At 35.8% G+C, this 17,036-nt stretch overlaps 1 protein-coding gene across 4 annotated transcripts in view; it reads left to right on the top strand.

Annotated features, from left to right (window-relative positions):
* LOC128997777 (uncharacterized) overlaps positions 1 to 16,781 on the top strand; it is a 106,631-nt gene extending 89,850 nt beyond the window's left edge. For all 4 annotated transcript variants that reach the window (XM_054423461.1, XM_054423460.1, XM_054423459.1 and 1 more), the window contains 5 exons: positions 933 to 1,022; positions 3,265 to 3,500; positions 4,938 to 5,148; positions 9,066 to 9,897; positions 14,987 to 16,781. In XM_054423461.1, the coding sequence (XP_054279436.1) occupies positions 933 to 1,022; positions 3,265 to 3,500; positions 4,938 to 5,148; positions 9,066 to 9,897; positions 14,987 to 15,048 (1,431 nt within the window). In that variant the 3' untranslated portion in view covers positions 15,049 to 16,781. The remainder of the gene's footprint in view (positions 1 to 932; positions 1,023 to 3,264; positions 3,501 to 4,937; positions 5,149 to 9,065; positions 9,898 to 14,986) is intronic.
* The last annotated feature ends 255 nt before the right edge of the window (positions 16,782 to 17,036 follow it).

The raw sequence follows: 17,036 nt of genomic DNA, 5'->3' as shown, positions 1-17,036 counted from the left end.
ATTTCATTTTCAAGAGTTGTTAGCCTCCGGATTACGTATGAATATTTATAATGGTTTTAGTACATGTATTCAGTAATCCAAATTGCTGCTTATGGCAACTATAGTTTCGGATCTGCTAAGGAACCATCTTCAGGCCGTACAAGTTTTTACCTCCACTGTATATAATTCGAACTACGACTTCCGCCCAGTCGCGTCGCACATGTCTTGTGTCCACGAGTTCTCGGTTGTTTTAATGTTAAATCTTTGTCTATCAATGTGTGTGTTTTATGCACTTTTATCTTCAATGACGACCTTCATATACAGTGGAGGTAAATAACCTGAACGACACCTTGTACGGCCTGATGATGGTTCCTTAGCTGAACCGAGACTGAAGTTGCCACAAGCAGCAATTTGGATTACTGAATGCAGGTACTTGAACCATTATAGATAATTGTTTAGTCATATTAAATATAATATAGGCTAACTTTGTTTTTGGACTCATAACCATATGATTCATATGATTAGGCTATTTGAAAACCAATGTCAAAGCATACTAATCCATCATCCTTGAGCATTTGATCCTTGAGGTCTTTAATCAAATTCGGATAGTGCAGTATCATCAGCAAATGCCACTAATTTGCCTTTTAGATTCATTTCTTCCTCGTATGTTGTGTAAAATAAAATTGACTCCTTGCATACAGAACTTTGAAAGTTGCCCTTTAGTTCATTATGGAACTCATTATGGAAATGATCTTATTAGTCTCAACTTATTCGGCTCCAAACTATTCAGGATTATAATACAGTGCTAGTTTGGGGATATTGCTGGCAATAAATCAGAAAAGCTAAGTCATTAGTCTGTATTATAATTTTGTCATAAATTGTTATATATTCATTGACTCTGCAATTACTGTCATTACGTTAATGCAACAATAATGCATTTACTGTTTCTTAAGGCAAAGCCCGTGGATGAAAATGGAAATGCTCTATCCTGTGTACGAGTTGACTCTAACTGCCTGGATAGGAAGAAGCAAAGAAGAGTGAAAGTAAGTAGTCCATCTCTTTTTTATAAAGGGGAGAAAATACTTATCCTCTTTTTAAACTATTTAATATATATATATTAGGGATGGACGGGTCCCGAAATTTCGGGAAAAAAATATTCCCGATTATCGGGACGGGACTTGGTTCGATCGTCGGTGATTTTACCGCTTCGCGAGTGCCGATGATGCCGCTATTGCGAGCGATAGGTCTGCGAACACAGGAGACGGAGTCATTTTGACGGTTGCGCCGTGACCGTGGAGGCATAACGATTATCGCGCCGTGACCGCGATTATTGGACCGACGATCGCACCGTGAACGCGAGTCATAACGAAGATCGCACTGTGACCGCAGAGTCATAACAACGATCGCGCCGTGACCGCGATTCATGGACTGACGATCGCACCGTGATCACGAGTCATAACAATGATCGCGCCGTGACCACGAGTCATACCGACGATCGCCCCGTGTCCGTGGAGTTCTACCGGCGATTGCGCTGTGACCGCGGAGTCATGCCGACGATCGCGCTGTGACCGTGGTGTCAAGCCGATGATCTTGCCATGATCGCGAGTCATACTGACGATCATGCCGTGACCGCGAGTCATACCGCCGATCACCCCGTGACCGCTGAGTCATACCGACGATCACCCCGTGACTGCAGACTCATTCCGACGATCACCCCGTGACCGCGGAGTCATGCCGACAATCGTGCCGTGATCGCAGAGTCATGTCGACAATCGTGCCGTGATCGCAAGTCATACCAACCATGCCGTCACCGCGGGTCATACCGACGATCACCCCGTGACCGGGTAGTATTACTGACGATGACGCGGTGACCGCGAAGTCATACCGACAATCACACCGTGACCGCGGAGTCATACCGACGATCGCGCCGTGACCCTGTTTTATACCGACGATCACCCCGTGACTGCGGTCATTTTGACGATCACACCGTGATCGCCAGTCATTTCGACTGCTAGTCACAAGGTTCTATAGGTAAATGTAAATTGTTACCCATTTTTTGGTTTTTTTTTATATCAGTGCCACAAACGGTAAAAATTGATTTCGTATGTCTTTTTTGGTAACTGCAATACTCAAGACTTTCTTTTTATGCACAGAAAAAAAATCCCGTCCCGTCCCAAACTAAAAATTCAATCCCGTCCATCCCTAATATAAAGCTATTGATCACACACACACTGAGATTAGCATTAATGTTCCCTGGACAGTGGGCAGACAGTTTCCCGAGAAATCATTTATACTTGCAGGAAAATGCTCTGAATCAAGGTAGATTAATCGCACCTCTTTCTAATCAGGCATTTTTTTAATTCTCACTATTTCAATGCCCAATGGCTGTTTAATAAGAAAGTTTTGTATTCACAGGCTAAACACGTGGCTTAGTAATTTTCTTGTATCAAAACAGCCCCAAATAGTAAATTAGTAATTTATGATTTTTACAAAAAAAAAATACATATTCAGTAAAACAAAATTTATTTTTGTGGTTAATGAGCAAGAGGCACTTTTTTATTAATAGAAAAAGTGTATGACAAGTCATGTTAAGTGTGTCAATTTTATTGAGTTAAAGACACTTTAGACTGCAGATGTTTCTAAAAACGACATATTTATTAAATTGTCAACAGTTTTTGGTATGTGTGAATTTAAAACGTTTTATGTGCTCAACTAACCTAGGTAATTACAACATTGAGGTTAGGATGTTTTGTGGCTGAGTTACATTACTGAGACAACATGATAAACAATGTTATTAGGGCCTACTGTTCATGAATTTCATAAATAACAATTACTTCATTTTTCAACTCTAATTTTGTTTTGTGTTTGTTTAGGAATTATGTTAATCCACGTACAGAAGATTTTCTGTTCATTAGTATTAAAATTATTAAACTACATTTAGCCTAAATTTTGTTATGTTCAGTTATCCAGGATGAGTAAAAGTAGTGGGCAAGTTAAAACTTTTAGAAATCAGCTGTTTTGAAAACTATTTGTAGATAACTAAATTGAACTTAGAATGACAATTGTAGACAAAAATTATAACTTGTGAAACTGTACTGCAACATCCATTGAAAAACTGTACCAAAGTTCAAAGTATGTTCCTCATATCTAATTAAATAGCAAATGAATATAATTTTTGAAACTAAATTGAATGACAACTCTCATATTCCAAAGATAAAAATATTATTTTTAGAAGCTATAAAAAAAATATGTATAAAAAACTAATAATTATTATTCATTTTTCAGACTAAGAATGACCGGAACACTATATCATTAAAGATTGATGAAATTGAGGGTTTTCGAGGAGAGGCAGACATTGATACTCTCATGGAATACATTGAGAGCCCTTCCTTGGATTCCAATAAAAATAAAGCTCGATCCAACCAACCTAATAATCCTCGCACCAGTGTAAAAGTAAGAGCTAAAGAGGAAGAGCCACGGTCTACAAAGAAAAGGAGAGAGAAATTTAAACGATCCAATAGGTTAGTATCCTACAGATAGGGTATGTACAGACTAATCTTATAACAAACCTCGATATAACAAATTCCTTGTTATAACCTAGAACTCTCCATAAGACAAAATGTATATATTACCTCTACATAACGAACAAACCATATCAACAGCCTTGATTTAACAAATTGTTGACGATCCCGGCTAAAATAATAAGACGCCTCGGTATAACAAATTTATCATTGTCAGAACCTATACCGGTACGTAGCAAATTTATCCTCTACTTAACAAATTGTCCGAGTCTTTCCTTCTATACAGGGTGTTTTTTTAACTTGCTTCTTCATTTATGTAAAAACTGCAATAGATAGAAATATGCAGTTTGCGGGAATCACCTATTGACCTTGACCTAGAGGCCACAACTGTTGTGAATTCAACGTTAAGTTCCTTCTCTCCTATTTACATTATGAAACCAAAATAATATAAATATTTTTGTATTTGAAGTCACATGTTGACGAGTCCAAATTGGACAAAATGTTTCTGTAACCACTTGAGAATGCCATATATGGTGAAACATGTGTAGTGGACTTCAAACACTATATTTGAACTGCAAGACGAGGTATGTTAAGTTTAGTCCATATTACTTAATTGCAATTATTAAGTCAATCACTCATTTTTTGTCATATTTTATCCCCATTCTAACGTCTTGTTGACCATACACAGTTACTGGGCCGTATACTAATGCTGAAGCACCATTCCAAACAATTCTGACATAAAACTGAACAAAACTTACGGGACCACTGAAGTTGCCTCAGCCTACCACAGGTTGGGAAATACTGATCTAGATTGTGCCTTCAGTAATAAATCTGATTATCTCATAAATAGTAGATACAAGCTGTTAAATTTTAGCTAGTTGTAGGACTTGACATAGACATAAACATTCCATACATGTCATAACATTTAGAATAGGTGCATTGTCAAAATTAAATCCATACATAAAATATTTAACATTAAAACTTTTAACTTACAATCAAACACTTAAAAAAAAAATTCTAAATGTTAGTTCTGTAGAAATCTTCAATTAAGTAAAAAGCCTTGTCAATAAGAAAATTATCTATTGTATCTTTAAATTTGGTTTTGCTTAATGACTTATTGCATGGCGGAAGCACATTGTACAATTTCAGCCCAGCGTACAATGGAGATTTTTCATATAGGGTCAAACGGTGTCTGGGGAGTCTAAATATATTTTCATTTCGGGTTTCATACCTGTGATTAAAATGTATTGTTTCTGGTAGCTCATTTTTAACTGAATGTATGTAATTTAATAATTCTAGAATATACAACCCCGTTAATGTATGAACTCTTAAATTTTGAAAATGTTTCTTACAAGAACTGCGTGGATGAGAGTTGGTAATAATACGAATCACATTCGTATAATATAGACATTCTTAATAAAGATACTTTGCTTATAGTTTGGAAGAGGTTTCAAAAACCAAACTGGAAGACTTGACCGAACACACAAGTAGTGAAAAAATCAAAAGTTCCCTCCCTATACAAAAAAAACCATTGACAGTTGAAGATACTGATGTGTGGCAAAGATCGTCCTGGAACAAGGATGAAGATCATCTTCTTCAGGAGCCTAAAAAAATGTCATCTGAAAGAATTTCTCCTGAACTCTTACAGGTGACTTATGATTTATTTGTTAGTGTAAGCGGATTCTTGGACATTGTCTGTTATATATTTTTTATATATATTCTGTACGTAAAAACTACCATACTCTTAAGAAAGTAAGTTTTTACAAGTTGTAAATCTTACTTCAAAATAAATAGTAATATGGTAGTTAATGAATTTAAAAAATAGTGGGGTGCAAGCCAGTGAAATAAAATTTTTTCTGAATATTTACTGTTTAACGAGATTGACTTGATTTTTAAATACTAATGTTTTGGGACATTTTGGACGTAAATAAATGTTACGATCAATCTGGCTCTTGAAATAAAAAGCAGAAAGATACAGAACAAAACTGAAAATTAATGAGTAAAATGAAAAATCTGCTTATGATTTCAGGCAGGAAAAAAAAGTCTTTGATGCTTTTACTGTTTTTTGGCATCAAAAGAATGTCTCAACACTTTTTCTTGAAGTCCTTTGAGTGTTACGATTTCAGACGCCAACGCACTATTTTCCTCCGCCCAAGTTATACCAGTGGCGAACTCATGCAACGCCTGATCAGTGCGACTGAATCAGTTCCCCCTCCACCTCATCATTGTCACCTGTCGAGTATCTTTACTACTATCTCGTCGTCAGTCATTATTTGTTATTGTTCTTCTTCCTCCCCGGTAAACCAGTCATTCACATCAATTGTTGTCAGGTCATAAGGATCATCCACATAATTGCCTCTCTCAAGTTGTTTAGCTCAGTGTCATATTGTTGTTGTTAAGAGTCACTTTTCTTATGTTTTTCGTAATCCTGTAGTAACGTCAGAGTAGGCCTCAACTTTTTCCATGAAGTGACAATGGTTTTTGATGAAAGTTTATCCCATGCACCATCCAAGTTAAAAACAACGTCTTTAAGCTTCTTTGTGTTCTTTGTGCTTTAACCACACTCCCATATTTTGATAAAATGCTGTACAACAGGGTTTTCTTATGAGTGGTCTTGATGGTTTGGATCAAGTTTTGATCCATAGGTTGTAGTAATGGGGCCAAAAATCACAGATGTTACCATTTGTCTGCATCAAGATGTCCAGGACAGTTATCAAGAAGCAATGAAACCTTTATGAAAGCTCTAAAGCTTTCATAAAGTTAATGCTCTAAGGGGCAGCTTCAGATTTTTCATAAAGGTTTTGACTGATGGAACAAAGCTGTTATGAAACCATTCAATGAAAAGAGTATTTGTCATCCATCCTTTTGTTTGGTTTGTGTATTCCACGGGTAAATTCATGTTCTTAAAAACCAAGGGTTTTTTTTATTTACCGATCACGAGCATTGGTAATTTATGAGTTCCGCTGGCATTAGGATACAGCATAAATGTAATTCGGTCGTTTGCCAACTTGCGGCCAGGTGCGCTGGCTTCAGCTCTGTGGACAAATGTTTTTTTTTTTTTGGGTAAAAGGTGCCAAAACAAGCCACTTTCATCGGCGTTATATACCTGATCTGGGGTCAAGTTCATTTCTTCGACTGTGCTTTTGAATTTAGCTATAAAGTGCTCAACAGATTCTTCCTGACACGACAGTCTTTCACCAGTTATTTAAACTTAACAGTCTAATCCGAAAACATCTTTTAAACTTGTCTAGCCAACCTACACTTGCACGAAAGTCGTCCTTTTTCATTATTTTTTTTAAAAAAGAACTTGGCTTTTTCCATAAGGATATCACCTGAAATAGGTGTATGCCTGCTTCTTTCTTGCATGAACCATGCAAAAAGTGCATCTTCTACTTGGTGAAACCCACCTGATTTTAAGGTTTTTCTTGCATCAGAGGATTTCTCACTATAGTTCGGCCGCTTAGAAAGCGACCTGCGCGCTAATGCTAACCAATGCTAGAGGAGGTCGCTTTCTAAGCGGTTGAACTATAGGCCTACTCTTGTAGAACAATTCAATCTTCTCCCTTTGTTTTTTTTTCTTTTTCTCCCTTGTTTTTTATGACATGTATCGTCGCACCGATGTTGTATTTGTTCGCCAAATGAGGTAACTTTTCACCTTTGTCAAAGGTTTTTCTAATGTTAAGGTCAGATTTTTACGTTTTGCTGACATCGCACTTAACTTTAAAAAAATTGAATCCCTGGATATCTCCTAATAATACTCACAAATAACTAACACAACTGTGTAGCAAGAAGGTGAGCAACTGACGACTGACAGACAAGTGACGGCACATTTAGAGATATGAAGCCAAAGGGGCCTGCCGTCGCCCGCACAGTGCCTTATTACTAGACGTGCCGTACTAGCGCACGGCCGGATTATAGAGAATGTACTGTATAATTAGGATAGATACACGATAAACTAAATTTACTTATTAACTTGTAAACACATCAAATATATTTTTAATCTTTATATTTTATAGTGTGACGTAATTTTCCTGGCGGGCGACAAGTGGGAAATTACGCCACCGGTAATAAAACGAAGATCCCAGGATTCACCCTAGTCTGGTCGCGGGGAGTTTCCCAGGAGTCGATAGTGATTCGGATAGCCTAACTTTGATAGCCCTGGTTGTCAGAGCTCGAGACGAACATTGCGGGTTACCCAAGCACCCAACTCGAAATCACCACTCTAGTCTAGGGCTCGTGGGGAAATTAATAATTTTAACTTGACTCTGTGGGCAAATATCTAAATGACACACTACTAGCTAACTTAACGAATCAACAAGTCACTCCGCTTACCTACGGAGTTAAGTCGTCAACCTGCAACAAACAAGGTTAGTACAAGATAGGCCTAACCTAGCCTAACTCCCACAGAGTCCGAATTTATTAAACAAGAAAACAAGTTGGCTTAAGTTGTCCAAGTGAGACACGAAACGAGAAAAAACTGAAACTAAAAATAAAACTGCTCCTTGAGCCAAAAACGTAAAACTAAAACTTTAACTTCCTCACGTGTTCAACTTAGACCAACTTCGACAGAACTTGTCCAGCAGAAACCTGTCTGCTGGAACAAACTTTGGGACGTTTGGGGAACTTTACAAAGGGTTTTAAAATTAAAAAAGAAAGTCCCAAGACGGATTAAGAAACGTTAATTAAGAAAACTATGTCACCAACTGCAGTACTTAACTATTCCAATTGTTGGTTACAACGTCGTGGTCTGACTAGGTCTGATATTCAGGCCTAGCCTTCAAGTTCAACCAAGTTCCGTTCACTACAACTGGTCGAGTAATATACAATAATCTGTAAGTTAGTTACGAAACTTACCCGATGACGAAATTATATCAAAATATTCACTACAAAACAATACATACGAACTTAAGCTTTCAGAGCTTGCGATACGAACTTTAACTTGCACGAATTTTCGAGAACGACCCAAAAGCGAAACAAACTTACGAAAAGCCGGGATTACGAATAAGGCAGGCGCATGACAGCTTTAACATGCTTACAGCTGCGTACCACTCAAAAGGTGGCCCCGCTGCTCCTCTTTTCTCCCGTAGCCCGCCCTCGGACGCAGTCGAACAGCCAAACAACCAAACTGAGACCAACGTCATCTGCGATCTTGGAATTTGAGGTTAGGTGCGATGTCAGTTTAGCGTCGCGACTAGGGCACAACAACAGCTTACATTCAGCTGTTTAAGTTTCGTGGTTTAGCCGTTTTTTTACCCCCTACACATTTGACCCGTTACAATAGTTAAAACAACAAGAAAGCTTTGTTAAATAGTTAATAATTAACCTCCTGCTAAACACTTCTGACAGTGTTTGATTTATGAGGGGTTTCTGACATTATATAATTTAAAGATTTGTTTACGAAGGAAGTGTTAGCTATTATTACAAATTCTTTAATTATCATTATCTTTTATAATCAGCATTATTGTCTTGAGCTCTTATATTATACAGCTTGGTTCAATATGATTCTGTAATGTTTTGTAATGGTTATTAACCTTGGGAGTAAATTTTTATTTTGTTTATCCTTAGGAGTCCGAGTTCCTCATAGTGACCAAGAAACAGAGGAAGAAGAAAAGGCGTGTGGTGTGCAGCAGCCGCAGCACATCAAAAACTACCTACTACAGCCGGGAGTCGGGTTCCGGTCGTCTCTTGTACCAGTACCAAAATGATCAGGGGACCTCACAACCTCGGAGGAAGTCAGCATCATCTGTACCTCCATCAGATAAAAGCGACAGTTCGGATTTGGACAGTGTACACTCGCTTCCTGTTTCATCCTCGACAAGACAACGAGTGATGAAAAACTCTGTGTCGGGAGGCTCCACCCCTCAGGCTTCTTATGCTGACATCGCCAGATCAGCTGCCGGGTTACCTTCTGACAGTTGTGTTATAAATGTAGTTACTTATACGGACTCAGATATTAGAACGTCCGTTATACCTATTTTATCGTTACCCTCGCCTGCTGCATCTAAAAAGGATGCAACAACTGAAACATGTGATACTTTTCTAACTACTGAAGACTACCCCCCTCTCGATAATCGAAATGTAGATTTTTGTACAGACATTTCTAAGTTTCCACTAAGTGGAACAAAAGACAAAAGTCGTAAACAACCTGTGATAGTTAGAGACAATGAAAGGCCAGCAGTCATTCTAATGAATGACAGAGCTGAGGCTCAAATCAGTGAGATAAAGTTCGGTTTTGACATTAACTATCAGCTACTTGAAAGTGAGGCTAAGTGCAATAAGTCAAGAAACACAGCTTATACTTTGGTTGATCAAACTGCTCCAGCGCCTACTCAAAACGTAGCTGAGTTCTTTTGTCGCTTCCCCAGTGATGACAATGTTGTTCACTACCTGACTTCATGTAAGTACTCTTTACACACTGAATGTTTTACAGCTATTGAGTGTAAGAAAGGTGATTTTTAATGTGTACCTGTTCAAACGGGTGAGGTTCGCAAAACTCCAAATTTCACCAACTCTAAGAGTAAAATATTTAAATCTACTTTGTTTTACAAACTCCAGTTTTCACAAACTCCAATGGTATTAATTTAACTCCGAAATTCACCAATTCCAAAGTACAGTCCTGGCCAGAAGTGGTTGCAGGGGTTGCCACGGTCAGATTGCATGCACCACACGTTCTATCAAAACTAGAGGTTTGCAAGCCAGAGATTTTCAATCGAGTCAAGCTTTTTCCGAGCCAAGCCTTTTTCTATCATGATTTTTTTTTATTACAAATAATAAGTTAATCAGGCCTAGTCAAAAACTTTTTTATTAATGTATTTAATGGTAAGATGCAGGGCAAAATTAGATTTTTTTAAGATAAAAGGATGAAACTAGGAACTAAGTTTATGATAAATTTCACCTCAATTAAAGCAATCTTTTCGATAAATAAAGGATAATGGAACAATGTCTTTCAAACATATCAAGTAAATTACAAAACTGTGTAGTATTTATAGTCAACAAGTGTTGGAGTGGGTTGCAAGTTTCCCGAAAATGGAATTTGAAAATATTTTACCTACAGGGCCCTAGTCCAACACTTGACGCCGAGCCGAAGGTGATACTAACTTTGCTTAGTTATTCAAGTACATAAGTTGTTTTTTTTTTAATAATTATAGGGATTAATTTTGTGTTCTATAAAATATCAATTTAATAACTTTAATGAGATTGTAATTAACTTGATAGTAAAGCTAATAGTTTTGAATGTGATTATATTACTTAAGGGATAATTGCAGTATAATCACTTTACGTACTTTTCATTTACACTATTAAAAGTTTAGTAAAATGTTAACAGAATGTACAGCCTTACTGTAGGCCTACTGTATATTTAACTACTATTATAAACAAACTATATGTGATGGGAAAAGCATTTGATTTTGATATACAGGGTGTCTCACCTAGAGTGAACCAATAGCTAACTTTTTTATAATGAGATAACGAGTTAACTTTTTATAGGGCACTCCCCTTTATTTTTTAAGATGTATTTTGGAATTGTTTCAAATTTTAAAAATATGTCCGCCATTTTCCAATATGGCCACCAACCTTGTTATTTTTTATAGAACACCCTGTATTTTAAGATTGTTTTGGAATGTAAATGCAATTTAAAAACGTTTTTATTCTTGACATTTTTCCTCTAAAGCTAAAGGGTGTCCCAATAAGAACGCCGGATTTGAAATGTTAACAAACCATATATTTTCATGCTAAATTTACAATATGAAACATGAATCTTAAAGCATAGTATCTCCGATTAGTAATTGAGTATTATGTCTTGTAAGTGCCAACCTGCTGAATACTGACAGGCCCGACATCTCTTGACAAAGTTTTCCATCACTTTTTCACACACTTCCTGTTGAATTCCATTAATGGCACGAATCATTTCCTCCTTCAAGTCTTGGATTGGTTGAGGATTATTGGCGAAAACAAGCGACTTTAAATATCCCCAGAATGGAACTGAGCCAATTTATTCGAACTTAGAAATCAATCTTCGGACAGATGGATCATTTGGTGCACTGTCCCGGCCGTAAATAGCGCGCAGCTTCCGTACTTGTAGTGCACTTTATCTATGACCAAGCGTTGATCCGTCGTGTAGCGATTCATGACTACAAATGGGACCTAATACTGATAACATCGCTGATAATTTGGGAATTTCTATTGAAATACAGATAAGGATAAGACGCTCCTCAAATCCGGCGTTCTTACTGGGACACCCTTTACTTGTTTGGCAGTTATTTCGTGTTACACCTAAAAAAAAAGAAAGAGGCTAGTGGTGTACATTATGCATCCTGTAGCTCCTAAACGAGTAAGTTTAGAGAAAATTGCATTTACATTCCAAAACAATCATAAAATACAGGTGCTCTATAAGAAGTAACAACGTTATCGGCCATATTGGCAAATGGCGGACATATTTTAAAAATTTGAAACCAGTTGTTATACTAGGCCTAGTTGTCTTCAGTAATTGTGATATAAACTGTATGCACTACACTCTGTAAAACAGTATTCACAGTGTGCAAGTGCTCTGGACGTCGTGGGACAGCGCTGAAATAATAGACGTACAACTGGCAGCGGCTTTTGACGAGGTGCAACTGCTACTTTTTTAAGAGAGTAAAGTGCGCTGTTTCATGACGACCAATCTCATGACGTCCAGAGCTTTTAGCACTATGTTTTTTTTTAAATTACTAAACTTTTGGACATGATTGAGATTTGCATGTCGTGACACTTGGACCATGGTTGTCTGAGTTGTGCATGTTGTGCAATGCATCCAAATTCAATATGCCTATCACAGAAATCCACTGCATTGGTGGAATCATCATGGTAATCTACTGCAATCAAGGCTACATCATGAATTTGGATCCTACTTGATGATGACATCCCAGGGTGTCCTCTGACCGGGAAAACCGGGAATGATGCGTGAATTTTGTATTTTACCGGGAATTATCAATTTGCCACGATCGCGCATGAAGATGGCGTTTCCGTGACCACGGGAGACGACGATGATGTCCAAACGGCCGTGGGATTTGTTGGTGATTTTGCCGCGAACGCACATGACAACGATGATGTATCCGTGACCACGGGAGACGATGATGACTTTTTTCCGTAACCACGGAAGCAGACTCAACAAGACATCAAGACTCAACTGAACATAAAAAATTAAAGCCAGGCTCATTTGTCGGTTCAAAAAACAACTTATTCTCGATAGCTGAAATATATCTGCAAGTCTTTATTTACTTTACAAGCGTCATACCTTAAACTTACATGGCTGACGTATTTAGAGATGCAAAAACTTAAAATTTTACTTCACTGATTTCATTAAGTAAGACTGAAGATTAGACTGATCTAAATCGATCAGCGGCTCAAATTGGTAGCAGAAGTAGTGACCTTCAGGGGTGATTTTCTTAACTACTTCCGGATGCAGCGGCCGGCGACGCAAGCTGGTGACTGTTATCAGGGTTGACCTTTATCCCCGCAGCCTCTTATTGCCCGCGTCACTAACACCTGATTCTTTCTAACTGTTGTAAACATCAACTTAGAGACGGTTAATACTCTTAAATTAATCATACAACTGTTACAAACTACTTCAGCCCGACGGACAGTTCCTGTTGCCTATCAGAACAGGACCTGGCGACAGACCAGGAATTCTAAATCCAAAATTATGTGTAAATTTGTTGTACCAGAAAATACGCGTAAATTTTGAAATTTCACTGGGAAAGCTCGTTCTTAGTGTCATTTTGTTTACTAGTGATGTGTCTATACTAAAATTAATTGATTTTCTTCTTGATACCTATACCTAAAATATCCATTTTTAATTCTCAACACCTAAGGTAAGGTACCGATACCATTTTATGGTATTTTACCAAATTTTCTGTATTGATTGGTACTACAACACCCCTTCCATAAAAGTATTTTTGGGGTAATGGGGTGTTTGTTAAGTATAGAAAAAGTTAATGCAGCAATAAAAAGTTCTTAGTAGCCAATTTAAGTTAAAACCCTTTTTAAAAAAATACCATGTAAAGGCAAATGAAGATATAAAATAAAATATATGAAAATTGTATTATAACTAGAGAGAGGTGTGCCAGCCTGAGATTTTGATCACGCCAAACTCAAGGTAATATTACAATTATCTCCTGCGGTTATGGAAACATCATCCTCTACGATCACTACAAAATCTTGCAAATCTTCCCTGGTTACGGAAACATCGTTAATGTCTTCTGCTGTTACGGTAAAAGCCTGATTATCCCCGCGTGTGTTATTATCAAATTGGATAAAAAAATTACAATCTTATTTTCAGATGATTCTTTTTAATGTCTATTGGCATAATAAATCAAATTAATTTTAAATATGGTAGTTAATATGCAGGGTGTTTTGTAATTCCCTACCAACCTTTTAAGGTAGGCTACCTATTATTTCTGGGTTCATAACAAATTCAAATATCACATTTAAATCATGAATGGTTACTCACATAGCTGCCATTTTGTATGTTTCAAAAATTGTTTTTCTCAATGTAAAAATATAAAATGTCTGTCATCTTTATTTTTTGAACAAGAATAAGTATTAACCCGTGAATCTTGTAAAAAAAAAAACAAAAACAGGAGTGCCATTTTATTGTAAATGTTAATACAAACGCAATGACAACTCAATATTGAGAATCCAATTTAAAAAATGACTAGGCTATGACATTAGTGTCCATTAGTCTAGGTCAATGTACCCTGACTCTATCCTCTGCAACAATGTAACAATCACTGACCCAATATGATAGTTTCATAAGCACTAATCAAATCACGGTTATTGAGAATAAAAGCAACTTATTTATAAAATACAAAATGGCAGCTCTAAGTAAGTAACCATTGACTTACAGACAATTTGAAAGTGATATTTGAATTTGTTATGAACCCAGAAGTAATACCTCAAAAGTCAAAAGTTTGGTAGAGATTTATGAAACACACTGTAGGCCTATAACTATATAAATCTCAACTGTGTAGCTTTATTCCTATTCAAAAATGTATTTCAGAATATGGTTGTATTTTGTATGGATTGGAAATGGCCATTTATTTTTACCATTGAAATTGATAACTACAGTAGGTAGCATTTCAATTACAAGCCTCTCATGGCGATCACAAGTTTTACTTCTTATTGATATTTGCAAATAACAAGTAATCAAGGGTATTTGAAAATGACACTCGTTTTTTTATCTCTTTTCATAACGCTCTCAAAAAGAATTAAACATTAACTGAGCTTTGGTTCCTACTGTAAAACTAAACAGTGTTGTAAGATGATCAATCAGGATGGTTGTTGATTTATTATTATTGATATATATCCAAATTTGATCATACCAAAGCGAGTAAGATTTATGAATAGTTATCTGAATGTATATAATTCAAATCAAAACATGCAATGAAAATGTGAAGCTCAAGCTCATTTTACTGTGTTAGATATATTATAATTTCTTGTTTTTTTTTCAGCCTGGGAAGAAGTCCTTGATAAATTACAATCAGGGAAAGCAAGTTATTACGATGGACAATAACTTCTTCATAAACTGTTATTTTATTATAGTTTTGTTATTTGTTGTGTTACTATTCCACAAGTGTTTTTAAGCTGGTAAAATACAGCATTCATGTTAATATATATCTAATTATTACTCAGTGCATTTAATCTTTTGTTAAACATGTTTTTATTGGATACAGCCCCAAAATTAGTTTTATATTTACTGTTGATTTATTATGCGGTAATTCTAATACAGGTAAAATTCAAGTATTTTGTGAAGTAGTTGTTAATGTCTTCAAGTAGGGACCGTAAGTGACTGAAACAGAGAATAGTCATCTTAAAAAGTTAGTCTTACTTTTGCAGGGTTACTAGCTTAGACTAATCCCAAGTACCCGTCTTTAGGTTCAGTAATGCCTATGGATGACTTGTCCCGTATTTAGCCTGAATTTTAATAATTGTTTTAAAAGTCAAAACCATTTTGGATTGCATAAAGGCAGGTACACCAAATTGTTACTTTTAAAAAGTCTGTTAAAACTTGCTCACAATAGTTAGCAATAACAATAGATTTATTTTGTGATTCATTCCAATTTTAGCAATTTGCATTAAGTTCCTATAATTTAAACCAACAACTAACATTTGAATATTTTGACTTATTCCTACAACTAATTTAAGAAAAAATGGATTATTAGATTATTTAATTCAATTTGAATAAAACATATTCAAAATTAATAAAGCATAAAGTGTATTAACACTAACCAAGTTTCCATTTTTTGCAAAATGAAAATTCTCTGTCTTAGTCTAAAAATGTTCATAATCTGTGTAATTTTTCATTTGCTATGTTAGAACATTTATACAAATGGTATAATTACTTATAGTATTTTGACTATTTTTTTGTGGGTGAATATTTCTATACATTGATAACTGTCGGTTTAAAATTTAAAATTATTTGTATAACTCCATTAATTCCACTAATTGTCACTAATTCCATTTTACAGATATTTGAAAAAGTAAGATGTGAGAAATTAAATCAGTATCGACAAAACCTAAAATAATTTGCGTTTTATATAGGTGTAAACAGTTTCAGTCTTATCCATTCACTTATTATTTTCCTGCTCATTACTGTTGCTTTAAAAGCTTGAATTATAGCCCATTGTTTTCATAACGTTTCTATAGATTTTTAAACATTTAGAACTTTACTCGACCAGAACATTAATTTAATTGCTTAGTATTGGTTTCAGCAAACCACAAGTTTTGTGATACCATTCTCTCTTTTTTTAAAGTTCATTTTGACTCTTGATTGTTAAGATCGATACTGAATATTTTCTCCTTCTCACTTTCACGTTTAGTTATTGGTACTTTTACTTTCATAAAATGGCACTTGTATTGGCAATATCATGACCGCCTCAACTTTAGTAATATGAGTTTAGTATTGATGTGTATTCTTATATTTTACTAAAATTAAGTGAGTTAATATTAGTTAAGTACAGTAAACATCCTAGTCAAGAATTATTCACCCTCATATTAAGTTTTGACATGGTTCACTTGTTTTTTGTATCAGTAATTTTCTGAAATTAATTGTTGAAAACATGTTTTAATATAGTTTTGATCTAAGTACACCCCAAAGTATCCTATATTTAAGCAAACTCACTGTCAAATGGTCATCTTGTACTTTTAAGTTCAATTCAGTTTGTCAACAGAATAGGTCAAAAGTAATTTATAAAATTCGCACTGCAAAGAATTTGTATTTATAATAAAATTGTTATTTCTTTATTATATCTAGTAACTTATTTCCCATTTCTTATCTATTTGGCATTTGATATGTTGCGTTGCAAGCAACGATCACATAAGACCAATAGATGGAGCATGTTGGCCGCGACGTGAAGCCAGTATTTCTCACTAATCTACAACAAGATGGCGGCTGCCGGCTGTGATGAGCCCTAGTAGCACGCGCAGCTAATTAAATGTTAGTTGATAGCAATGGTATCCATGACAATACGCCATTGTATTACAAATATTTGTGTTACTAAC

The sequence above is a fragment of the Macrosteles quadrilineatus genome, unplaced genomic scaffold (genome assembly GCF_028750875.1).
Source record: "Macrosteles quadrilineatus isolate MER2022 unplaced genomic scaffold, UCM_ALF_1.0 Scaffold_7__1_contigs__length_78375512, whole genome shotgun sequence".
NCBI lineage: Eukaryota > Metazoa > Arthropoda > Insecta > Hemiptera > Cicadellidae > Macrosteles > Macrosteles quadrilineatus.
Note: the sequence above shows the minus strand (reverse complement) of the source record. Positions and strands in the feature narration are given on the sequence as shown.